General features: G+C 38.0%; 1 protein-coding gene across 2 annotated transcripts in view; it reads right to left on the reverse strand.

The window, feature by feature from the left end:
* The window catches only part of STARD13 (StAR related lipid transfer domain containing 13), a 273101-nt gene that overhangs the window by 57463 nt on the left and 188668 nt on the right, over positions 1–26970 (reverse strand). For both annotated transcript variants that reach the window (XM_049778753.1, XM_049778752.1), the window contains exons 2-3: positions 20152–20223; positions 16416–16497 (exon numbers count right to left, since the gene is read on the reverse strand). In XM_049778753.1, the coding sequence (XP_049634710.1) occupies positions 16416–16497; positions 20152–20223 (154 nt within the window). The remainder of the gene's footprint in view (positions 1–16415; positions 16498–20151; positions 20224–26970) is intronic.

Genomic DNA, 26970 nt, shown 5'->3' on the forward strand with positions numbered 1-26970 from the left:
AGCAGAAATCTTCCTTCCCAGTGATTTCTCTGGTTCTGCCTTCACATGAATTTTAGAAGGGCTTGGGAATATAAGAGAATATGTCATGAGCTTAGGACAGATCATTTAATACATTATGATTCCTTTCCTCTTATTTTTTCTACTGTAAAAGAAAAGCCATGACACATGAAGAAGTCTCTATGTTCTGTACTTTGAGCAAATTGGTCTTATGTGTTAATATAAGCAAGGCTGTTTGACACTTTCTGTATCCTTATTATTATTTTTTTTTTTTGCGTCTCGGGTTGGGGGAGAGGTATATAATTAGTGATGTTTAGGAGTTGTTCCTGGCTCTAATGTCAGGAATTACTTCTGACAGTACTTAGGGACTCAAATGAGATGCCAAGGATCAAATCCAAGTTGGTCTTGTGCAAAAGCAAATGCACTACTTTCTGTACTTTAGCTTTGGCTCCAGTTTGACTTTTTAAAAAGAAAGGATACTGCTTCAAGAACTTGTTCATTCCTAACAGTGGTTTTTAATTCATTAAAGACAGAATATATTAGTAAGGTCAAAAGTAAAACTATAGTGTAAAGCATCATTTTAAAAGTGAATTTTGAGATTGTAATGGGAGCATCAATAGGAAGAGAAATGAAGATTCAGTCATTTGACTATGCGAAGTATGGAAAACAAGATTAAGTGGTGTGGATCCAGAGGTGAACAAGATGTGGCTTGTACAGTCAGGTCTGGGCAATAGATATAATGCATATGATAGTAAACAAGTCACTTCTTAGTACCCAATGACCAAATCTCCCAGATATAATATTTGAGCAAGGACCAAGAGAAATTTGCTGCTGGGACTAGAAGAATTACAGGAAAACAAACAGGCAACAAATAGCAAGTACTAGAATTACAACAAATTAATTCTAGTAGTTTGTAAGTAGAAATGCCTGGAGAGATAGGCAGAGGCTAGATCACAATAGGCCAAAATGAAGCTGTTAGAAGACATGTGTGGGAGCTAGTGCATGCCAACAGCGTATGTCCTTGCATATGTACTAATGAAAACATGACTAGTTTTAGGACAGAGAATATATGAAGAGTTAAGAGATGGCTGTTAACAGTTTAGGACAGTGGTCGGCAACCTTTTTTTTCAACTGAGCCAAATCTCGCCAAAACCACGATTGAAATTTAATTTGGGGGCCGGGCGGTGGCGCTAGAGGTAAGGTGCCTGCCTTGCCTGCGCTAGCCTAGGACGAACAGCGGTTTGATCCCCCGGCGTCCCATATGGTCCCCCAAGCCAGGAGCGACTTCTGAGCGCATAGCCAGGAGTAACCCCTGAGTGTCACCGGGTGTGACCCAAAAACAAAACAAAACAAAACAAAATTTAATTTGAGAGCTACATTTTGTTGTTGTTTTTTTTTTTTGTTTGTTTGTTTGTAGTGCTCAGGGGTTACTCCTGGCTCTATGCTCAGAAATCACTCCTGGCAGGCTCAGGGGACCATATGGGATGCCAGGATTCAAACCACCAACCTTCTGCATGAGAGGCAAATGCCTTACTCCATGCTATCTCTCCAGCTCCGAGAGCCACATTTTTAAAACCGAAAATACATAGGATGGTACACTGTTTTTAGTTTCAATAAATTTTTATTGAGAATATTCTGCATGCAAGTATCCACATAGGTCAGGAGGATACAAATAACACAACTAATAAAACAAAAAGTTTAGAATGATATTATTTATCAATAATGTTAAATTCCATAAAATTTGCCTTACAATATAGAGAAAATTACATCCTGACAATGATTGACAAAGTCACAAACACTAATGTGAACATTGGCCTTGCATTTCCTTGGATAGTTTGAGTAAGTCAGGTTTGTATGTTGTTGTTTTTAATTTTAGGCACGATTCCAGGTTCTCATAGATGAGACTATTTCTCAATTTACTCTTGATAAGATTCATGCTTGAAAATGATTGTTAGCATAAATATATAGACCTGAACAAGGAAAGAACAACAAACGCTAGCTTTTTTACTTGATTATATGAGTCAGGAATACTATTCCAGATATTAAAAATCAACATATCTTCCTTCTCCAGGTCTTTCAAAGCAGACCACTTGTGCTGTAAACTAAGTTTACATTTGTGTTTCTCCAATCTTTCTAAATTAGCACAAAGATGTTCAAATTTCGGGCTCCACAGTTCTTTGTTTCTTAAATCCAGAAATTACATTTCAAAATTGCCAAAGTCGATGTTAAAGGGAGAAAAATTTAATTCCATTACAGTGGCATCCAGAGGTTTTTTTTTTTTTAACAAAGGCCAACATCACTTTGCTGTTTCTGAAATCATGAAACCTCCTGAGAAAAGCTTCCCTCATATTTAAAAGTGCTGTTTTAAAATAGGTAATGTTAATATCGGAATTATTTTCATGGTGATGTTTCAACAGGCTTGGGATGTGAATCAAAGTTTCTCTGTCAAAATCTTGAGCAAAAACAGATAATTTGTTTTGAAACAAAATAGCTTCTTCTAACATTGAAAAAATTGTGTTTCCTTTCCCCTGTATTTTATGATTAAGCTGATTTAGATGTGAAGTAACATCCACCATAAAATACAGTTTTTGAATCCACTGATTGTTAATTCTGGATAGTGAACATCCTTCTCGAGGAAAAATGCTTTGATTTCTGATAATAAGGAAGCAAAACGTTTCAAAATGTTTCCTTTTGACAACCAAAATGTGCTGAAAATTTGAAATACTACAATATGGAGATGAAACAGGTAAAAGAGAAAAACCTTTTAACAATCTTCAAAAGCAAGGACAGTGTTCCAGAGAAAAGTAGTGATTTCACTGAAAGGAAAAAAAATCTATTGACACTTTAGTGTGTGCTGCAAGAAACCAAACTAAAATACACACAAAAACAAAAACAGCAATTTGTTAAAGGCATATGATGTATCATAAAGGAATTATGATAAAGTGCCTGAAACATTTTAAAAATAATTTTTATTTAAGCATATTTGTTACAAAATTATTCATACTTGAGTTTCAATTATAGAATGTATACCACCCTTCTTTCACCAGTGTACTTTCCCCACCACCAATGTCCCTTGTTTCCTTCCACTTCACCCTCCTCTGCCTATGTCAGGGGCAGGCATTTTGTTTTTTTCTTTCTATCTCTCTTTTCCTTTATGACACTGAGGTTTGCAAAAGTTCCTTTATGACACCATGGTTTGCAATATTGTTAATTAAAGGATACCATGCATGTCACTTATCCATTTTCAGCATCCAGTTCTTGTCAGAGTGATATGTTCCAACTATCAATGTCATAATGTACCTTTCTGTATTCTAACTGAACTCACCACTTTTTATGGCAAGCTTCCTATCATGTATTAGTCCTCCTGTCCCTCATCCCTATTTTCTCTAGATAGTATTACCATATTGCCATTTATTATTCTTATATGCCACAAATAATTTTGTGTCTACACCTCTCTCCTTCTGACTCATTTCACTCAGAATAATAATCTAATGTGTTAATGTATGTACAGATGATGCACTGTGCATGGCTCAGTGTTTTTGTGTAGTCACAAGAAACAGAACTTGCACACTCGTACATTTATCCACTCATTGTATGATAGACTGGATTAAAAAAAAACTCCCTGTTGTGACAGATGACACAGTAAAGATAATTTGTGAAATTCACAATTGTGATCAAATCCAGGCTATTCACCACCCTGGGTGAGAGTATGGATGCCCACTACTAGCATCTACTCCATGAAAAAGTGAAGTGGCTGTTCTGGGGAAGGGTGCTCTCTCGCCTTGTTGGCAAGAGAGAAGAAGTAGTGCAGTTCCTGTGAGAGCAGAACTCTGACTTTGTACAGCCCCAGTTGGACAAGGAATGGATAGCTAAGCTTGTGTATTTGACAGACATTGTTCATTTTCTCTATGAATTATGAAATATGTAATTAATATTTCTCTGCAGGGGAGTTTCACAAGTAGTTTTTACAGTGAGACATAAGATGGATGTGTTCAAAAATGAATCTGATTCTGGGATAGCTGTGTCTGAGAAGGAGATATTGAAATGTTTCCACTCTTGCAAAAAAATATCTGATTGGCACTTATAATATGCAGAAAGTCATAATCAATATGAAAAACAGCATTTAAGGGCATTAGATCACAACTTTAATCCTGAGTACTCTGAACATGAGAATCCACAGAAAAGAAAACTCTGGGTTGAGAATCCCTTCATGGAAGCTGCCCACTCTTGTGCAAAATATAATATGTATTTTAAGATTACTCCAGGCACTGTATTTTAAAACCCCACCAACCTGGTCTGAATAAGCAGGGTAGCAGGAAAGAAATAATAAACCAAGTAGTATGGCCTTTTACCTTGTACTATCTGCCTCGAGCCCAAAAAGCTAGAACACCTCTTTCTTTATTAAAACCAATTCCCAATATCAGGAGTCTTCAGGTCAAGAGAGAGAGATAAAGTACATATTCAGTGGACGTTTACATATCAAAGGAAGTGGTTTAAGAAAGGATGACTTTGGGGGAACACCTTCGTTTAGGGTTGATACTGGGTATCATCTTACTTGGAGCTGGCACTGGGGCTGCACACAGGGGGCGCACGGACAGAGGCTAGAAGCAGAGTCCTGACTCCTGGAGCAGCTGCCCAGCACACAGAAGAGCCAAATTAATAGTTTAAAGAGCCACATGTGGCTCGCGAGCCGCAGGTTGCTAACCACTGGTTTAGGAGATAGATAGAAAAGAAAAAGAGATAGTGAGAGTGAATCAATGATTCAATGGTTGAGTCAATGATGAATGTGGGAGTTAGCAATGGGAAAATGAGGGTGACTCAGATTTCAGTCTTCTGTGAAAGTAAATTTTCAAAAAGAAAAGAATGAAAAGAGGAAGAAGGCTACAATACAGAAAACACAATGAGCTCACATTGGCTCTATTCTTCACATTGGGTCCTTGTGATATCAGCCCCATCTGGGAATGATGCAGCATACTTATGACATATGTGGATGCACACATACAAATATAGTTATTGAACCAGTCATCCAGAGGAAATTCAGAGTCTTGGAAAAGAGTATTTCACTTAAGACTGAGTTCAAGGAGGAGAAATGGACTTGGGGAAAGTATGATTGGCTACAAAAGAAGTAATTGAAGAGATTATCCCTTGATAATAAAGAGCAAGTGAGCATTACTAAAAAGGATACAGCAGCTGGTGAGTGTAGCAGATGTTTAAGAAACAGTAAGTGATTTAATTCATATGCTTTGGGGAGTTAGCAGTTAGAGAGGGCAGTTTGAGAGGAGCCTGAGAGTGAAGGGCCGAGCAGAGAGTGGATCCTGAGAAAGTGAAGATAGACCACGAGCCATTTCCTCCATGAAATCGAGCTCAGAAGAAACACTGAAGCACTTTGAAGAGAAAACGAATCATTCACAACACATATTAATTTACATTATATAATATTTCTATAACATGAAAAAAAAACTTGTGAAAGACAGGTTATCTTCCAAATTCTGACTAAATATCAATTGACTTTGTGCTTGGCCCAAAGCCAATGATGCTCATCTGAGCAAGATCCAATTTCAGCTACTGAGAATTCAACACTACTGTAAGAACCCTGGCATGTCCAGCTAACCAGACCAAAGGCAGCGGGTAGTCAGAGTGAAAATGGAGCTAAGCTACCTACGCAGCAGGAATTGGGGTGCTCCAGAGGACAGCTGGGGTGGGGCAGGAAACAGGGCCATGATAAGGACACAGAACAGGCGGGGCAGCATGCTTATTTGGAGGGCCTGGATATGTGGGCAGGGTGTATACTTACAAATAGGAGAAGGGCGTAGGCTAGTCTAGCCAAGACAGGGAGAAGCCTTCCACTGAATCTGCCTGAAAGAGACATGCAGAGGGCCTTCTGCCTGGAGATGTATAGGAGAGCCTGGAACCCATCCCAACCTCCTATTTTCGATTCCCATTTTTCATTTTAACTTCCCCACTGCAGACTAGTTATGAGGTCTCCCATGCTGATTTAATGGTCAGTTTCCTCTGATAGTTCTAAGATTCCTGCCAGACCCATGGGAGGAATAACAAACAGGTGTAGGAGTTCATCTCTAACATTCGATCCTGATTAAAGTCAGGGCCTGAACTTCTCACCCTCCACTTAATCACCACGGCTAGGAGGTAGCTAGGTCTTTGTGCTTAGTTGTGTTCTGGGTGTAGCTCTCCCAAACCTCAGCAACAAAGCCCCAGGAAGGCACCTTCTGACCTGGAGATCAAAGGGGACCCTTGGGGAGCAGCAGCAACTCCTCTGTGGGGCAGGTGCTGAAGGGCCTGGGAAAGGTCTCCCAGCTGCACAGGGAAGTTTATAAAACAAATTCTGCAAACAGGATGGAGAGTGAAATGAAGCAGGCAAGGTTGATTTGGAATTTAGCAATGTAGCAAAATTGAGGTGTTTCAGAAATTACAGGCCAACCAACAGGGCAGCTTCACCAGATATTGGAAGAAGGAAAAGTGCAGTCACAAGTTCAGAAAGACCACCATGGATCCAGGAAGGAAATGCTCCCACTCTGCTGAACCTCTGCTTACACTGCTTTCCTAGTACTGCTGCTGGCCATTGGCTTCTCCTTCAGTTTAGAAACTCACCAGCTACTCACCAACTAGCTGCACAGTGAGAAAATAATGGCCAAGGGCTATCCTCTCTTGCTACTCCAGAAGAACAGAATGTGTGCATATGGTAGGGAGGGGAGCAGTGATTTAAATAAGAAAATGCAATTTCAATAGAGAGAGAACTAACAGAATATTATTAAGGTTGGGGATTAGAAAGAGGTATAAACTACAATATAAGTCCAGTTCTATCCATCATAATACTATATTCCTTCTTGTCATAGTGCTTTTTAGAGACTTTTTTCAGTAAGTTGAAATATATAATACATTGTCAACTGTTGTCCTAATGTTGTCTATGACATACTGTTACCTCCCCCAATAATTTTAAGTAAGTTATATTTAATAACAGTGAAGGTCTATAGAAAAATTAATTTCATTGTGAAATCAATAAAGGACAATATTTATTCAAGTGAAGACTTGAATTTCTCCTGTAAAAAAGAATTCAAACTGAAGCAACTAGAGATTTCTGAGAGGGGTTTAAAGTGGAAAGGCAAGAAAAACCAGCGCCTGGGCACAGGATGTTGGGTAGGTGTCCTAAGGAACAAGAGCAAACATGGTAGCCTCACCTAAAAATGTGAATGATTCTTGACTCCTTCCTGACTGCAACTGCAACTCTTGATCCAGGTTTTCAGCCCCATTAGTTCTGGTATATTCTTCTGCCTCTGTGGACTCTCTCTGTGGTGATATCATCCTGTCTATGACCTTCATGAGTTAAATGCTGACTTCATACTTCTGCTTTCATCTTACATTCCTACCCAGCTCCACTACTGCACATCTGACATGACTCATAAACTTTGGTTCCTCCTATGTTCCTCAGCTCCACCGGGCTTCCCATTTGCAGACCCTGGGCCAGTACTAAGCTACCTCCTAGGACTGTTCACTTCTATCACGTGAAGGTCATGGCCATCACCCAACAGGTTAGACCAGTTACACTTCATTCTGAATGACAGTAGCCACAGCAACACCTGATATCTTTGTTTACATGAAACTCATGTAAAGAATTTCCTGTAGTACTTAGCATGCAGTAAACACTGAATATTATCCATTGTCTATTATTTATCTATAAAGCAATGCCTTTATATTTTTAAAGAATTGCCAATATTTTTTAATAATCAACAGATATCTAATATAGATGAACAGATGCATGATTAAATACATTAAATATAAAAACAAACTGATTTCTTCCCAAACCATCATCCTACTTTGTATTTTCTAGTGTATTCTTCCCTAAAAGTTTAGATATGTGTTACTCTGAAAAACAGGTTGAAAAAGGCTATTAAAAGCCCATGTTTAAAATACAAATTAGCATATATGTCCATATATGACTAGTTATATTGATAATAAATAATCTATGACTAGTTTTATTGATACTTGTCTATACTGCATGCCAGCCCCTATAAAGAGCTAATGTTTTTGATGAAAGAGAGAGTGAAGATAAATATATTTTCTTATACTCTAATTGATTAAAAAGTTAAGAAGTTAAGTGTTCATAACAGGCAGATCAATCAAAATGCCATCTTTTCTTTTTCTCTTCCTTTTTTTGGGGGGTCACCCCTGTGACACTCAGGGGTTATCCTGGCTATGCACTCAGAAATTGCTCCTGGCTCAGGGACCATATGGGATTCTGAGGATCAAACCAAGCTCCATCCTGATTGGCCACATGCACGGCAAACACCCTACTGCTGTATTATTGCTCCAGCCCCGTCAAAAAGCCATCTTTTCTTAGAAGAGGGGTTAAGCACTTATTCACCTTAAACTTACCACTGACCTTGGTTCCCCAAGCCTCACCAAGAGTGAGCTTTGAGCAGAATCAGGAATAAGCCCTAAGGCTTGCTGGGTGTGACTCCCAAACACCACTCATCACAAACTCATTTTCTCTGGTTTATTAAATTGCTTCTGCCCTTGTCAAAGAGGCAAGGATGAGGATTGAAAGAGAGAGAACATAGGGTAGAACATTTGCCTTGCATGCAGTAGACCTGAGTTCAATCCTTGGCATCTGTATGATTCCCCAAGCATCACCAGGGCTAATTCGTAAATTAATAACTTGTAAGTTCAGATCCAGATCTGAGTATCACCAGGTGTGGCCCCCAAACAAAAGCAAACAAACCAAAAATGAAAGAGGTAAAGAAACCCTGGCTACATTCATTTTCCAGCTTAGGTACCTTGCTTGACTCTCACAGGAAATATAACACTTGTCTAAACAAATCATCATTTACTCAGTTCTCAACTTTGAGATATTTGACAGTTTTCAACCTTGGCACATAGGACAGTTAGGAGTAAGTAATTTTCTTAAAAGGGTGTGTGTGTTTATAGGGAGGGGTGCTGCTCAGTGCTTGACAGTGTGTGTGTGTGTGTGTGTGTGTGTGTGTGTGTGTGTGTGTGTGTGTGTGTGTGTGTGTAGGGAGGGGTGCTGCTCAGTGCATGACAGTGGGCTTACCAGCAATCCTGGCCTCTACATTAGATCCCTATAACATCACCTTGGTTGTGACAAGCACAATGTACTCATTAAGAGGGAAGCAAGATGCTTCCCTTTGGGTCATGACCTGGTGCATTGTCCAGGCAGAGGATTCTATTCTTCTTTGTTCTGTCATGAAGAAAGGCTCTGGAGATAAAATGAACTGAAGTTGTAAGTAGTAATGTCTTGCTAGTCCCTGACTGGGAATCAGTCCTTTTTCTTTTTTAAAATAAATTAATTGAATTACCATGAGATACACAGTTACAAAGTTATTCATGACTGAGTTTCAGTCGTACAATGTCTAATACCCTTCCCATCACTAATGGCCCCAGTTTCTCTTCTGCTCTCCCTGATCTGATCTCTTGACTAAAGAACAAAGTGTGTTTCAATTCTCATCTTTGGTATTTTTTTAAAGGAGTTCCATGAAGTATAAAGGTCAATGCAACAGGATTTTCTACTCATGTTTAGAAAAGTATAAAAGGGGGCCGGGCGGTGGCGCTAGAGGTAAGGTGCCTGCCTTGCCTGCGCTAGCCTAGGATGGACCTCGGTTCGATCCCCCGGCGTCCCCCAAGCCAGGAGCGACTTCTGAGCGCATAGCCAGGAGTAACACCTGAGCGTCACCGGGTGTGGCCCAAAAACAAAAAAAAAAAAAAAGAAAAGAAAAGTATAAAAGGTGAGGAAACCCAGGCTTCTCCTGCCCAGAGACACAAAAGCAGCAGGAACCTCAGTTCCAGCCAGCCTGAGGGTGGCAGAAGCCCTGAGAAACAGAGAGGTGAGTGCCTTAGCCCAAAGAACAAATTTAAGCCCCTTCTTCACTGAAGAAACACAGGCCTCTCCTGCCTAGAGACACAAAAGCAGAGGAGTGCAGTTGTACTCATCCCCTTATCAATATACACCAGCACAACACGTAGAAAAAAAGACACTACAAAGGACACTTTGGGACACAATCACAAATAAAGATGAGGGATCTGATTATCCAACAAGTACCAGCCACTTATATAGAGTGGAAATTTGAAGGATGTTCACAGAACTCAAAGAATCCATGGAAAGAACCAACGAACAAAAAGTAAGAATCGAGGGGCTTTGGTCTGCAACCATTCCATTTGTCCTAGAAGTGATTACTTTGCAAGTTATTTTGAAACCTTAGCTATTCTTGCATTCAGACAGTTACAATTTCAATTATTTCTCTAGGTATTTAGATTTGCAATTAGCTTTTCATTACTCACAAGAAAAGCATTTTTCAATTAAAATGTGGTTGCTAAAATAATGAAATGACACTATTCTGCCCTGCAGAAACAATTAGAAAGACCTCTTCTTTTTTTTAATCTTCATTTTTTGATTGATTGATTGATTGGTTTTGGGGCCACACTCAGCAACACTCAGGGGTTACTCCTGTCTCTGCACTAACAAATTGTGCCTGACAGGCTGGAGGGCCATATGGGATGCTGGGAATAGAACCTGGTTCCTCCCAGGTCAGCCACATGCAAGGCAAATGCCCTACTGCTGTGCTATTTCTCCAGCACTAGCAAGACTTCTGCAACTTTATTGTGTACATTGTGGGAGCAGTAGTGAGACCTAATGAGTCTCCATTCTTTAAGGTTCACAGCCATCAGCAAACCTGTCTGTCTAGTACTGGAGAATGAGAAGGGAAAGCAATGCAACCACATATGGTGGACCAAGTCTAGGCTTATGGTCTTGGACATTATTGCAAAATATAATTTTCCAAGCCAATAAAAAGTTTAACAATGTAAAGTGACTTTCTCAGGATAAACTGGGACCTATGCCAGTGTCTCCTTAGAAGAGACACCTCCGGAATATCAGAGGTGAGTAAAATTCTGTTGTGTCTACAGAGGACTTTCAGCTCTCTAGTCTTCATTGTTTAACTGGCAGAAGTTATTTGCCCTCTGGCTATGGTTTCCTTTAGAATTTTGCATGCGTTTAGCATTTCAATAAGCATGAGAAATGGACAACCTGCAAAGCTTGAAAAAATAAAACAAGAGACCAGTTCCCTCACTGTGCCTGCAGTACAGGAAGAAGGAAATGAATAAAATCATAACCTTTTACTGGTCTCCAGGCATCAATCATTATAGAGCACCAATGTTGGTGAATGCCTAATTAATTACCCCTCTATCTCAAAGTTTTAAAAGTGCTGTCATTCCCCTTGGGCTGCAAGTCTTCCCATCTGTCTACTTTTCACTAGCTATTTGCAAGGTGGTAAATCTGCATCTTGATGAAACTCATAAAAAAAGGGAAAAGAAATTCCAAGCAGGTTCTCTTTGCTAAACTCTCTCCATCTTTGACTACCTACTCTGCCCATTTCCTTTGATCCACCCTGCTGTGACTATTTCTTTGGCCTCTATTCCACCTGTGATTCGAAACCCTAAGAATGTTAGCCTACACATCTTCAGCCAATTAATTTTTTTGTACTTCACAATATTTTTGGGATGTAACTGTCATAAGAATCAGTCCAATTATAACACCTCTTGCCACTCTCATTTTTATATAAGCACAGTCCTCATCAAAAGCACTGTGGTATCTGATAATGCTATACTTCCCATGTTTATGCAGTAATATCTTTTAGAGTATTTCTGTGTGAGCTCTACTAGAGGCTGACGTAGGTCAAAGTCTCCATAAGAGATGACGTCCTTATTTTTCTGGCTGCCATGAGATTTTTATTCAGAAATTTATTTAATAAATGATTTTACATAAATTGAATTTCATTTCTACCTCATTTCTAAAATCTTATCTGAAAAAAATCTTGTTTTTGTAATGGAATTTTCTATGATATAGAAGTCCAAAAATTAGTCAAAGGCATTCAGATCACATACACATATGAACAGATGAGAATTTACTATCCACATGTCAAAGATTCAAAGCTTGATCCAACACGCCATGGACATCATTTTATAAGTAGAGCTATATAACTAGAGTCAAAGTTTGCCACTGAAATCATGATTTCTAAGAGGTATATTAGAATGTTTACTGTTGGTTTACAATGCCATCCTAATTATATCTAAAGAATAAAGTTTTTTTTTATTTTGGCACGCCTTCAGAAACCATATTAAATAATAGAGTTTTAAGAATGAAAAATTATAACAGAATAATAAATAATGAGTGATTTTAGAAAAAGTGTAAGATATAAGGGTAATATAAACAAAATGTTATATTCTAGCAATGAACTAGAAATAAAAATATTGAAATGATGAAAATCGTCCTATTTATAATAGCATCACAAAATATTAAATTCTTAAAGTACTTTCAAAGATGTGTAGTATTCATGTTGAAAACTACAGGTCAGGGTTGAAAATTAGAAGGAAAAATTTTTAAAGAGAAAGATCCCTATATTAGTATGTTTATGAATTAGAAAAGTCATGTTATAATGTCAATTCTCAACAAGCTTATCTATAGATTCAACGTAATTCAAATCATAGTCCACAAAGATTTTTAAAATTAGATATTGAAAAGCTATTCTAAAATTTATATGAAGAGGCAGAAGAACTAGGAAACACTAAACAATTCTGACAAAAAAAAAGCAGAGTTAGAGTGACATTATTGGATTCCAACATATATATAAAGTTTTGTAATCAAATTTCATAATCATAAAAGGAGAGATGGGTCAGATGGTGCAGCAGTAGGGCATTTGCCTTGCATACGGCTGACCCAGGATGGACCTCAGTTCTCATGTGGTCTCATGTGGTCCCCCCAAGCCAGGAGCAATTTCTGTTTTTTTTTGTTTGTTTGTTTGTTTTTGGGCCACTCCTGGCTAGCTGCTCAGAAATAGCTCCTGGCAGGCATGGGAGACAATATGGGACACCTGGATTCGAACCAACCACCTTAGGTCCTGGATCGGCTGCTTGCAAGGCAAACGCCGCTGTGCTATCTCTCCGGGCTGTCAGGAGCAATTTCTGAGGGCATAGCCAGGAGTAATCCCTGATCATCATTGGGTGTCGCCCAAAATTAAAAAAAAAAAAAACCTATCTGTGTCTATATCTGTGGCCATAAAACTATCTGTGATTATAGAAATACATGGTTGACAATTGTCAGCCATCTGGGCTGCATTTCAGTTCCTGGCCTAGGGCCTATGGAGATGGTGGAGCTACCCAGGAACTATATGATACTAGGGATCCTTAACCTTTGCACTATTTCTCTGGCCCTGTATTTTTGGTGTGGAAGAGATAGGCCATGAAGAAAAAAGAAGACTGACTCTGATGACTCCTGACTGCTTGGTATTATTTCTCTGCTGCTATCCTGTCTCATCAGACTTGCCTGTCTGAAGGGTTAGAAACACAATACCTGGGGCTGTTTCACTAACCCATGGATTTTTGTTTGTTTGTATTGTTTGCTTTTGGACCACACCCAGTGATGCTCAGATGTTACTCCCGACTATGCGCTCAGAAATCACTCCTGGCTCGGATGACCATATGGGTAGCCAGGGAATGGAACCGAGGTCTGTCCTAGGCTAGCGTGGACAAGGCAGACGCCTTACTGCTTGCACCACCACTCTGGCCCTCCAATCTGGAGATTGGAGGGCATGCAGTCCTGAAGATTGAGCCTGGGCCTACCTCACTGAAAGCATATCCCTGTCCATTGGTGGTTTCTTAGTATCACGTATTATATGGATTGTATAATCCTATTCCTAGGAGTTTACTTAAAATAAATGAAAATTCATGCTCACACAACTCCTTTAATATGAATATTTAAAGTGCTATTTTAACCACACCAAACTAACAATCCAAATGGCCTTAAATTGGTGAAGAGAGAGATAAGCTGCAAGATATCCATTCAATGAAAGGGAAGACTATAATGTTGATAAAACAATTATTGAAGATAAATAAATCTTCAATGCATTATGATATGAAAGAAGTTAGACTCAAAAGGCATGACTTCATTTATATAATCTGGAAAAGGCAATAAACTATTGGCACAACATGAAATTGTGTTAGAGGTAGGAAATATGGGTAGAAGTTGATGACAAAGGAGAATCAGAAAGATTCAGAGGATGATGAAGCCATTCTGTATCTTGTATGTGCTGATGATTACAAAATTGTAGGTATCTGTCAAAGCTCAAAACTGTACATTGAAACTGATGTTACTGTATATATCATCTACATATTTACTATGTATATATGAACTTGATTTAAAGATGATGAGCTTTTCCTTAATTTTATGGGGGAAGTAGCATAATATAATACAGTTAAAAATAAAAATAAATAAAAAACGAGGGGCTGGAACAATTTAGTACAGTGAGTAGGGTACAGGATAGAGGCAAGTTTGATCCCTGGCATCTCAGATGGTTCACTGAGCAAGTGAGGAGTGATTCCTGAGTGCTGAGCCAGGAGTAATCTCTGAGCACTGGGTGTGGCCCAATCCCCCAAATCCAATGATTTCCTTAAAATAGAAAAAAGCCAACAATTAAGAATACCCTTGGCTAAGACTAGGAGAGAAAACATGGACTGAGGTACAGATTGAACTGCTCTGATTTGGATGCAGGCTTTTTGTATGAAGGCTTCTCCTGTTTGGGGTATGATGACCAGCTGAGGAAAAAACACAACGTTTTCACTTCTGTCTTTTGAAAATTACAAACAGACATCCATTCCTCCCGTAAATGTTCACAAATAGCACTTTGTGATTGTTTATTTTATGGAGTAAACAACTCTTTCCTGTAATTTGTGATTTACCATGTTCTTTTAATTGTTATGTACTTAAGAAAATCCACAGTATTGTTTTCCTTGAACATTCAGAAATAACTTCTCTGTTTCTGAACTTTTCATGGTGAGGATATGCCTAGCATGTTTAGGATCTACTTGAGAAAAGATAATTTAAAGAAGCAAATCTAGTTTCTCTTCATATAGAAATCACAGAGCTAACAGGTTGTGAACACAAAAGCAAGTACACCTGAAGGTTCAGCAAACCTAACATTAGTTACACAGTATTCTAAGACAATTGGTCTTCCCTATTGCTCTGTTCTTAAACTATAATACACACACACACACACACACACACACACACACATACACACACACACACACACACATATTTATGCCAATACAGCAGTGCTCAGTGTTTACTCCTGACTCTATTCAGGGATCACTTCTGGTGATATTCTGGGGACCTATGCCATCTCAGGGCTAGTTCTACCTCTCTAGGTACATTGTTTAATGCCCAGAGTAGTAGAATATACAAGAAAGAGCATTAAACTGTAAGTTATGATTACTACTTTTGTAACCATCTTGTTCAATTCATAACAAGCTGTGTGGCCTTGGAAAATGACTCATTTATCCCCCATAAGTAACATTTATCTTCAGCCATGACCTCTCTTTAGGGCTTTTGTAGGAAACTTCAAATTCCTACACAGAAACATACAACCTTTTAACTGCATATTGAATTTCTCGGGGAAACTGATTACACTACTGTCTTTTATTATTATTTAAATAATAATTTGAGTAATTTGCTCAGCTGTTCATGCCTCATTATTTCAAGTAGATCTCCAGTCAGATGTAACTTCTTTAAAAAAGAAATGATCCCCTACATACACATTTTTTCCTTAAGATTTATCCTATAGTGAAGACTTAAATAGTTCAGATTCTTTATTTTTTGTTTTTGTTTTGTTGTTATTGTTGTTTTTAGTTCACACCCAGCAGCGCTCAGGGGTTCTTCCTGGATCTACGCTCAGATATCACTCCTGCCAGGCTTGGGGGGACCATATGGGATGCTGGGATTCAAACCACCATCCTTCTGAATGAAGGCAAACGTCCTACCTCCACACTATCTTTCCACCCTAAATAGTTCAGATTCTTGATACTACTATTTGTGTTTACATATACTAGCTGGTTGTTATAAGCCTCTTACTTTGAAAATAAATACACATACATGCAAACAAAAATAAACCAACCATGCTCGACATGCTCATGGAGTTTCTCAGTATTTTCCCTGACCATCAGGAACCCAGTGTTATATCTTCCCACTACTTAATCTAACATCCTAATCACATCTTTAGCCTCATCTTGTGCTTTTTGCTTTGCTTTGGTTTGGCTTTTTTTTTTTTTATCATTTAACTTGCATAAAGAGAAAGAAAGATAAACCCCGCTACCTTTTTGTCTTTTTTCTCTTATTTAGTCTTCTCTTTTGTCCCCAATATATATCATCTGAAATTCCTACTAGACATTAAACTCATTGTAACCTGGGACTGATTATGCTGATTTTAATACACTTCAAGTCTTGACTCATTCCTTGCAAGTAGTAGGCACTCAATGCATCCTTACTCAATCACAGAATTTGCCCTTCAATAGTGAGGTAAATTTTGGAGAAACAAAAATGTCTGAAGATGTTTTACCTGTAAAGAGGTTCTACGAGGTCCTTTTCAAGAAAATCATGATCATTCTTGACAGCCACAATGTTGATGGGAAATTGTGAATCTGGAAAAGAGAAAAGAAGAGTTTTTGTTTTGTTTGTTTTATCTGAATGGGCACCAGTATCTCCAGGTCATCACCTTCCTCTACAAGTCACTAATTTTAATAGCTATTACTTTCAACTGATGGGCATTTTGGTAATGTTTAAGATAGAAATTTTATTTTTATTACAATAAATGCTTTTAGTATACAGAGAAGTGTGAAATATGAGAATAGTCAAATACTTAACCTTGGATATAATGAAATACTAAGTGTCTGCATTTTTACAGTTCATTATTATCAAAGACATTATTAGCCTGTTTGGAGAAGAGCTTTTATGCTCTCACCATCTACCACAGGCACAGGTCATTGACTTCTGTCCTAATAGTTAATGAAATATTTAATTTGGCAGATTCCTTTCTTCCTCTCAGAAAGGAAATTCCTAAAAATACCCAAAGCTCAATGGCCTCAAATATTTTCTTTAGTAGCAAAATTTTTGAGTCACTTTGAAGTATATGCACAACGACTCTTTCTCTGAAAAGCCAATAACATGACTTTTCTCCCAGTCTATTTATGGCAGCTCTGGAGGTCATAGGCACTATTTAAGATCCAGAGTTACATTTAGGGACTTCGTTTACAAAGGCAAAAATCTGGAGAGCATTGTAAGACCACTTTAACAGAGATCATGGTCAAAACTAGTGACAACATTTCATTATCATTATTCTGTGATTCTCATTCTGACTGTTTGCACTGCTCTATTTAGATAATTTAAGAGTATTTAAATCTTAAGTGAATTAGAAACAGAACCGATTCCTCTTCTGGTGCAAAGAAAAGTAATGTAAGTGAATTCCAGATGGTGTCAGAATAAAGCTGATCTCACTTTGCCTGAGAGGGCACATGTGTGTGCCTATGCATGCGTTGCATATGTGTGTGAAATACATTAGTTGCTCTCACTTTGAGTACTGACTGCTATTTTCCAGCTGTAGGAAAGTAAGCCAATCACCTAACCTCTTCTGCTTTATCAGCTGTAAAATGGAAGTGACAGAATTATACCTACCACAATGTTTTAAAGAATAAATAACTTCACATGTAAAAAAGCTTAAATATAAATGCTTACTAGCACATAGTAAGTCGTATATAAATATTTATTCTCCTCCTTATTATATATTTATACAGCATCAGACATTTTACTTATGAAACTTCTTCTTATACATTTATGACCTCTTCAAATAAAATCTCAAATATTTTGAGTTTATGAAAAGGGCTCACAGTATAGTAGAAAATACATAGCATTAAAGCTCTGGAGATGACTATTTTTAACTCTAACTCTTCCATCTTAAAACTTTAGAAGCACTGCTTAAGCTCTTTGGGTGGCTCTTTCATATCAGTAAATTGGCAGATGGAAGTAGGAGTAAGATTTGCTTATACCAAAATTCTAACATCACTCTTTTTGTCTTAAAAGGCTGCTAAATTCTATGAAACTTTATTTAAAAACTGAATCACCATGAGATACACAGTTACAAAGGTTTTGATGGTTGAGTTCTAGTCATACAATGTTCCAACACTCATCCTCTCACCAGTGTACACTTCCCTCCACCAAAATCTCCAGTTTTCCCCCAGCCTCTACAGCAGAGATACTTCTCTCTTTCTCTCCTTTTTATTCCTTTAAGGCACCGTGGTATACAAAACTGATATGGCATCATAAAGATCACTTTATCTCCTTTAAGAACCCAGTCCTTATCTAGAGTGATAATTTCCAATTATCATTGTCATAATGGCCTCTTCTCTAGCCTAACTTTACTCTGCTCTTCCCGGTCCACATTCCTTTTGTCTTTGGAACATTATTCTCATGTTATGTTTGTTTTTGCCATATATGAGCGCAACCATTCTATATCTATCCTTCTCCCTCTGATTCATTTTACAACATGATACTATTTATGCCTATCCATGAAATCCAAATTTTATGACTTTATTTTTCCTAATAGCTAGAAGGTATCCATAGTTTCTTCACAGGCACTTGTCTTGCCTGTGACCAACCCAAGTTTGGTCCCCATCATCTCACCATCCCCTGAGCACTGCAAGGAATGATTATTGAGCACAGAGCCAGGAGTAGGTTCTGAGCACACTAGGTGTGGTCCCAAAGTGTAATCAAACAAACTATAATATGAGCTTCCCCATGAATGAATTTTTTCTCACTAAGCTTTTGTCAGTGATAAAAAAAGCTTTAAAAAAAGCATTTAAATTTGAGTAAATTTAATTTGATGCTCCTTTTCATACTATGCAAACTTTGTGACATCAGAAAACTAATACCATTGGTGTGCTAGAAATCCTCTGGCTGGCATACAGCATACAGATCTACTCTCCATCTCTCTGTACCTTGGCTGACACAGGGAGAGAGGAAGAAGTAAGAGTGAGGGTATTTTCCTGCCTGGTTCTCTCTAGGAAGCTTCCCCTTGCCAGATGTGCCCTACAGTCCTAGAACTTGAACATAGTCTATTATATTCTGATTCCCTTTCCACTCCCTCTGCCTATCCCTTCGAGCCCTGGTAGTGACCACTTTGTAGGTATCTGTGCTGGTTCCTGATGCCCCTTAAAGCTTCTTAGATCTTGTACACACTTTTTAATGTACAAAACAAATCAAACAAAAATAATTGAAATTGCTGTTTATAATTTTATGTATAAGTAAGACATGAGTAACAAAAAATTAAACTGCCATAAAATAAAAGGAAGTATGAAATTGGCAGTAGTAAAAATCTGAACACTAACTTCTGATCTACATACCTTAGAAACTTCAGAATCAAAGAAAAGTTTTAGAATGTGATTCAGTATTATGATTTCTAGAAAAGTTACAAATCATTCATATATTGTATTTTCAAGAAAATATTATATTGAATCAAAAAAAAATAAAACCAGGAACAGAGAATAAAGGCAGCATGTAAAAGCTGCTGACAGCAGAGCACATTTGGGAGGGTTGTTTTAATTTCAGTTGTCCCCAGCTGTGCTAGGAACCACTAGGGCTACATCTGTAGATGCTTGGGAGGCCACAGAAACCTAGGCACTATGTATCCCAGACTCAGTCCTCTGAGTTCTCTCTCCAACCCCCAAATATGCAATTTTTTCTTTATTTTTCATTTATATATCTCTGTTTGAAAGAGAATAATATAAATAAAATATAAATAAATAATAAAATAGTAATAATAAACTCTCACACAAAGGAGAGTTTAAGGGACCATGATCTGCAAAGGATCAAATCGAGAGAAACTTTGGAAGTAGGAAAAGGTTGAGATTGAACTATTGGTGAGGAGATGACAAATAGCAATACAAAATAGAAAGCAAAGATACCTGAAGTGAGAACTTGTGAGAAGTGGAAAGCTAGGAATAAGCCCTGAGCCCTTTCTGGTGTTGCCCCAAAACAACCAAAACAAAATTAAAAGAATTTTATAAACTATTTTTAAAAACAGAAAGTTAAGCAGATTGGGAAGCAATGCTGGTTTCCTCTCAAGGGGCATCAGGTTATGCCCCAGGTATTGTGAAGGATGAAGGAAAGAGAAAGCAGAGAGCAAGGGCTGAGAAGAGGCTTAGAAACCAAATACACCCGAGTCTGTCCATTCAGAATGTATTCTCGAGTCTGTCCATTCAGAATGTATTCTCAAAATACGCACAAAGGGAAAGTCAACGTACCCTCATATAACTGAGCGTATTGCGGGAACCCAGCAGCGCGCAGCCAGTCACATGCTTCCTTTGCCTCAATTTCTGAAAAACATAAGGAAAGGAAATGTGTTGAGTTCAAAGGTCACACACCAGCACCCAATGTTCTTAGTCGAGTAGAGACTGTGACTATTGTGTAAGTTATTATGAAACAAAGTTGTTCTCAGGTAAGTCTGTCTAAGCGGGCTACCCAGAAATGGATGTAAACTGAGCAGGTATCACAATGGTACTTGTTATATGTCTTCTTAAAATTATCTTCAATGTTGATCCAAAAGTATTTGAATAATAAAATAAACACAGATTATAGAAACAAAGGCTGAATTTTAGGCAGGGAAAAACACCTTATTTATGCCGGAGAATCGGGGTGAGGGGGTTGACTTGGACTGAAGGAAGAAATAGGTTTTCCTCAAGAATTTCCCTTTAATGATTTTTGTTTTGTTTTGTTTTTGGGACACACCCAGCAGCGCTCAGGGGTTACTCTTAGTTTTGTGCTCAGAATTTACTCCTGTTAGGTTTGGATTACCACATGGGATGCCAGGGATTGAACCTGGGTAGACCACATGCAAGGCAATGCCCTACCTTCTGTGCTATTACTCCAGCCCCCCTTTAATGCTTTGTTTTAAACTCTCAAAAAACTATTTATTTTACATTGCCTTATGTTTTTACTCTGGAATAATGAGAGAACACAATTGAGTAATCTATAAAAAATATTATTTTCTCATGGCAAAAAATATTATCATTTCATTTTATAAATCAATTGAATAATAATTCATTATTATTAATTAGTATTAATGCTTATTAATAATAATGAATTATTATTCATTTCATTTTACTAATGGCTTTAATCCCCATCACCATACATCAAGAGGTTCATTTATTATACACATTAGAATGATTTCAAGCTGCATAGTTGTAGCATAGAAAGTAAAACTGATTATCCTGAACTGACACATGAGCTTGATGGAATTGCTAGAATCTCTGAGGGTCAAATTCAAGAAGTGGATAGTCCTTTGGATGATGGTTCAATGAGGACCTACCAATAGCATTTGGTATCACTTGGCTGGAGAGGCTGTGGAGTGGGAAGCGAGGGGAACACAGTAAGTGAATCAGGCCATTTTTTAATCTTGCAAATCCTGGAGCACTTCCCAACCACAGCTCTGTTAGACAAATATGAATACAGAGAAAGGAAACTCATCTGGAAAAAATCCAGTTAATCAGAACAAAACGAAACAGTCCATTTGAAGAGGTCTCTCCCAACGTTTCTTCCTTTGCTATTGGGATGGAGCCCATTCAAAGCCTTGCATTTCTATTTACTCTGCTTTATCCCAGAGACAGAATCTTGGGAGCAGTGTTATTGGGAGTAGTACACCAAAATGCACTATACTCCCATTTGCTGTGGGTCTGAGAAGCAAAATATGCTCAAACACTACTACCTCTGCTCAATATGAGGGAGTTGCCTAGTGTGTACTAAGAAAACAGACAAAAGACACCAGACCTTACACAGGCCCCAAAGGGAAGAAAGAACAAATATTTATTTCTTTTCTGATTATGGAGTGAATTTGTGATAAAATTTGGAAACAGTACCTGTGATGTTTTTTTCTCAGAGAGCCTGCTTGTTAGAGTATTCCCACCACTATAATTCAGTGATTGATAATATCTAGACAGTGATATTTTCTCTTAAATGAAAGGGTGCATTCAGGCATGTGTATGCATTTGTATGCATGCATGTGCATGTAAGTGTGTGTCTGTGGATTTAAAAACATAACTGGAATGATAGTATAGCAGAAAGCATGTTTGCTTTGCAACATGAAGTAGACCAGGGTTTAATTCCTGCAACACTCAAAATGGTCAGGAGTGATCTCTGAGTGCAGAGCTAGGAGCAAGCCCCAAGAATCAATGGTTATGACCCATAAAACCAATAATTACATAATTCTCAGCATAGTCCCAACATCTACTCATTTCATTATGTAAACATCATTTAGAAATACCTGGGACATGAAGCTGGATTTAAAAACCTGAAAAATAATCTTTATCAAAGGCATATCAATGAGATTTTCATGGGCAGGTCCAAATGGGACTTTGGCTGAATGTCCTGTTCTGGTTCTCTTTGCTTTTCCTTCAAAGTACATTCACCCTTATGGCTCAAGAGTTCTAGTCAGTGCTTGTTAGAGAACCTCTTGGTAAGGGTCTCCACTATGACAACCACACAAGCACATCAGGGAAGATAAGAAATGCACATAGGAGGTTTGGAAATTGTAATCAATATGCTCAGTTAGTCCTGTCTATACATAAGAGGTTGCATTCTAAAATTTCAAACTTCAGATTTGCCTTTGACTTCAAAGCAATACCATGCGAAGTTTAAATAGTTATTCCTACACCTGTTCACACTTTAATTCTGGTTAATCAACTTCTCTCTCTTTTTTTTTTTTTGTTTGTTTGTTTTTTTGGGTCACACCCGGCATTGCTCAGGGGTTACTCCTGGCTCTATGCTCAGAAATCGCTCCTGGCAGGCTTGGGGGACCGTATGGGACGCCGGATTTGAACCGATGACCTTCTGCATGAAAGACAAATGCCTTACCCTCCATGCTATCTCTCCAGCCCTAATCAACTTCTCTTAAAAGCATAAAGTTCTGCATTTTCTTTCTTTCTTTCTTCTTTCTTTCTTTCTTTCTTTCTTTCTTTCTTTCTTTCTTTCTTTCTTTCTTTCTTTCTTTCTTTCTTTCTTTCTTTCTTTCTTTCTTTCTTTCTTTCTTTCTTTCTTTCTTTCTTTCTTCCTTCCTTCCTTCCTTCCTTCCTTCCTTCCTTCCTTCCTTCCTTCCTTCCTTCCTTCCTTCCTTCCTTCCTTCCTTCCTTCCTTCCTTCCTTCCTTCCTCCCTCCCTCCCTCCCTCCCTCCCTCCCTCCCTCCTTCCTTCCTTCCTTCCTTCCTTCCTTCTTTCTTTTTTTTTTTTGTGGTTTTTGGGTCACACCTGGCAGTGCTCAGGGGTTTTTCCTGGCTCTGTGCTCAGAAATCGCTCCTGGCAGGCACGGGGGACCATATGGGATGCCGGGATTCGAACCGATGACCTTCTGCATGAAAGGTAAACGCCTTACCTCCATGCTATCTCTCCGGCCCCAAGTTCTGCATTTTCTATTTGAAAATACATAAAAGTATATTAATATCTGAGTAATTATTACTTTGCTTACCATCAGGATGAAATGTCAAATAAGAAAGTCCCAAAAGAGACAGATGTTGAAGAGCAAAGATGAGCAAAGAAATCTCCTACAGAAAAGACCCCCTAGAAAGTGGGGAAGGATCTTATCAAATGTATGCACTTCAATAGCCCATGGTAGGCTGAAATTCAGATCTTGGAGCAAAAAACATAAGGAACTAGGGCAATGGCAAGGTGGGTTCTAACAGAAAACACTCCTTTTGAAGATACATATTCTGGTAGGTCAAGGGAAGAGGTCTTAGGCTAGTCTAAGATACAGAATTCAAAAGGCTGCTATAGATAACTTCCATTCTTTTTTCCCCCCACAAGATTAATATAGATAATAAGCAAATAAATTTTGTCTGCACATACATCTGAATAATCAAATCTTAACTAGAGATTCCAGCCAAATTCAACCTGCAAACTTTGAAGACTTAAATTATTTTTTATAAAATTACTTTATTTAAACACCATGGTTACAAAATTTGTACACAAAATTGAGTTTCAGTTATACAATGTACATCAGTGCACATATCCTAGCATCAATGTCTCCAGTTTCCTTCCCATCCTTTATGACACCCCCGCCTTGGAAGGCATTTTACTCCCCCTCTCCTTTTTTTGACACTGTGATTTGCACTATTTATAATGAAGAAGTATCATGTATATCACTTTATTCTCTTTCAAGACTCAGTTCTTGTCCAGAGTGATCAGTTCCAACTATCATTGTCACAGTGGCCCGACCCTTCACTATCTTAACTGTATTCACCACTCTTTGTGGCAAGCTTCCTATGATGAACTAGTAGTTAGTCCTCTTGATCCCCACATATATTGTCTCTGGGTATTATTACCATACTATCTTTTAATTTCCTTATATCCCACAAATGGGTGAGATTATTCTACGTGTATTTATCTCCCTCTGACTCATCTGAAGACTTTTAAAAGAGGCAGTCATCTGGCATTTAAGTCTCAGACTTAATGGGTAACAAAAACTTCAGTTAATAAATAATGACAGCTTCCTAAAAGTACCTACCTCACCAAGGCAAATGGCCCTTCCACATTGCTCAAAACACCTGAATTGGTTATTGTACTTCTGAAATGTCTCTCAAATGCCTTCTCCCTCTCCTAGCTGTGGGCTTAGCCCTAGATATCTCAATTTAAGGGTGAGTACAACTTTGGTTTAGCACTTATGTCAAAACAATAAGCAAAATAATAAGGTATAATAAGCCATTATCAAAACTGAAATGGCACATTCAATTAAGATGAAGGGGGATAAAGAAACTTACAACTTCTACAGTTCACCCCAATCTCTCTTTATACCTCTCAGCATAATCCTAATGTTTTCCTTGGGATACATTATAACCTGACAGTGGTCAAAATGACTAGAAAATTATTGTCAGTGTTATCATTACACAAAGATCTTTCTAATGAGGTTTAAATGACGTTTGAGAGTATGTAATTTTTTTCCCTGAACTTTTGCTAGTCAGCATAATGTTATATAAAAGCTTTAAGGATCATTAAAATCAGAATTTGACAATTCTATTTGTTGTCCATTTGCTACCCATACACGCTCACAAAGCAGCTCCAGGGTTACAAGGCAAATATCAATTTGTTGCAAGTTTCCGGTAGAAAATCAAAGTGTAGGCTAGAACAAGAATTTGCTCCTAACCTACAGAACAGACCCTATTCTCGGCCATCGCTAACAAATCAGATCATTGGAAAAAGCTGTTCTACTTGGAAAAGTCTATCTGAAGTGAATGTCTCTTTTTACCTATTCTTTGCCATTCATTTCCTTAGCCAACTGAATTGGAACCTCTATTTTGTGAGCCTCTTCTAATCAATTTTTCATTATTAAACATCTGAATTGTTTATAGTCACTTTGAAAAATGAAATTAAATATCTTTTTTAAAAAATTCATTATAAAATTACCCAATAAGGGCCCTTGAGAAAGCTAAAAGGACTATGAACCCCAGCATTGCATGGTTTCCTGACTACTCTCAGGACTAGCCCCTGGTAGGTACCCCCAAAGCCAAATAAAATGACCTTAAGACCCAGAAATCTCAATTCTGGGTATACATATAAATAATATGAAATTATTAACTTGAAAAATTACAGCTACCCCAGTTTACTTTGGTAGTATTTATAACTGTTAAACTATGGAAAGAATAGGGTCCCAGAACTTAGGAGTGGGTAAAGAGGTGGCATATATACACAATGGAATACTGTTCAGTTATACAATAAAGACCTGACCTTGTCATTTTTAGTAAAAAGGAAAGATAGGGGATAATGTGAAGAAATAAATCAAAAGTAAAATGACAATTATTAAATTATGTGTACAATATGAGGAAATAAAGCAGATGGATGAACAATGGAATAAAAACAAACCAGTGAACTCAACCACAAAAGTAAAGATACTTGGGGTGCTGGGGGTAAGAAGGAAGGGCCTCTAATGAATGGTGATGGGGGATAATCTTTTAAAAATTATTTTGGTAATAGCTTCTTCTAAAGAACTTTAAAGAATCCAGATGAGGGCTGTACCTTTCATCAATTCCCAAATACTTTTTGGTCCTATCACCACCACAGACCATCCATTCTCCAGAGTCCAAGGAGAATAAGTAGCTTTGGGATCTTTTTTTTTTTTTTTTGGTTTTTGGGCCACACCCTGTGACGCTCAGGGGTTACTCCTGGCTATGCGCTCAGAAGTTGCTCCTGGCTTCTTGGGGGACCATATGGGACGCCGGGGGATAGAACCGCGGTCCGTCCTAGGCTAGCGCAGGCAAGGCAGGCACCTTACCTCCAGCGCCACCGCCCGGCCCCCTGCTTTGGGATCTTAAAAGTCAAAAGCTATTAGGAGTTTGAAAAAATTTGGCTGTAAAGGGAGAGGCTGTTTATTTAACTGGTTGTGTTACTCCACAAAACCAAACAAATTTTTCACTCAATAAATACAGATGAATTTGGTGTTCAGTCAATTCTGCTGTAACTCATCTGTGATTTTACTTGAAGGAATGTCACTCACCTTGCCTTAGTTACCTTTCCTACAAACTTAAGTCATATGACTTCTGTTCAGCTGCAAACACAACAGGAAGTGGCTATCTCAACTTTATTATTGACACTAGCTTTAATATTATCCTGCCTTTTAATAGTATCAGTTCAGTGTTAAAAACAAAAAATACAGAAAGTCACAACGAAAGAAAAAGTCACTTGGTGCTATTGCCATTACAAAGACATACTTTGCATGTTATCAAAATGGTCATAGGGTCAATTAGTTATTTGGCTGACGATGCTCTCCACAAAAGAATAAACTGCAGGGCAGAGAAAGTAGTACAATGTATAAGGTGCTTGCCTTGCATGCTCCAGGTTGGATCCCTAGCACAGCATACAGTTCTAAGCAGAGAGAAAGGAGTAAATCCTGAGCATAGCAGCTTGACCCCCAAACAAAAAATAATACAGCAAAAACGATTATTTCCTTGTATAATGCTGCTTTTGGTCAAGTAGAAAATTTACTCTTTTGATATTGATGCTTATTTTCTAAATAAATGCTACATTGTTTAATGTTGCTTATTTATGGTTCCTTTATTGCTGGAGATGAAACAATTTAGTAGGACC

The sequence above is a fragment of the Suncus etruscus genome, chromosome 8 (assembly GCF_024139225.1).
Source record: "Suncus etruscus isolate mSunEtr1 chromosome 8, mSunEtr1.pri.cur, whole genome shotgun sequence".
In the NCBI taxonomy this organism is placed as follows: domain Eukaryota; kingdom Metazoa; phylum Chordata; class Mammalia; order Eulipotyphla; family Soricidae; genus Suncus; species Suncus etruscus.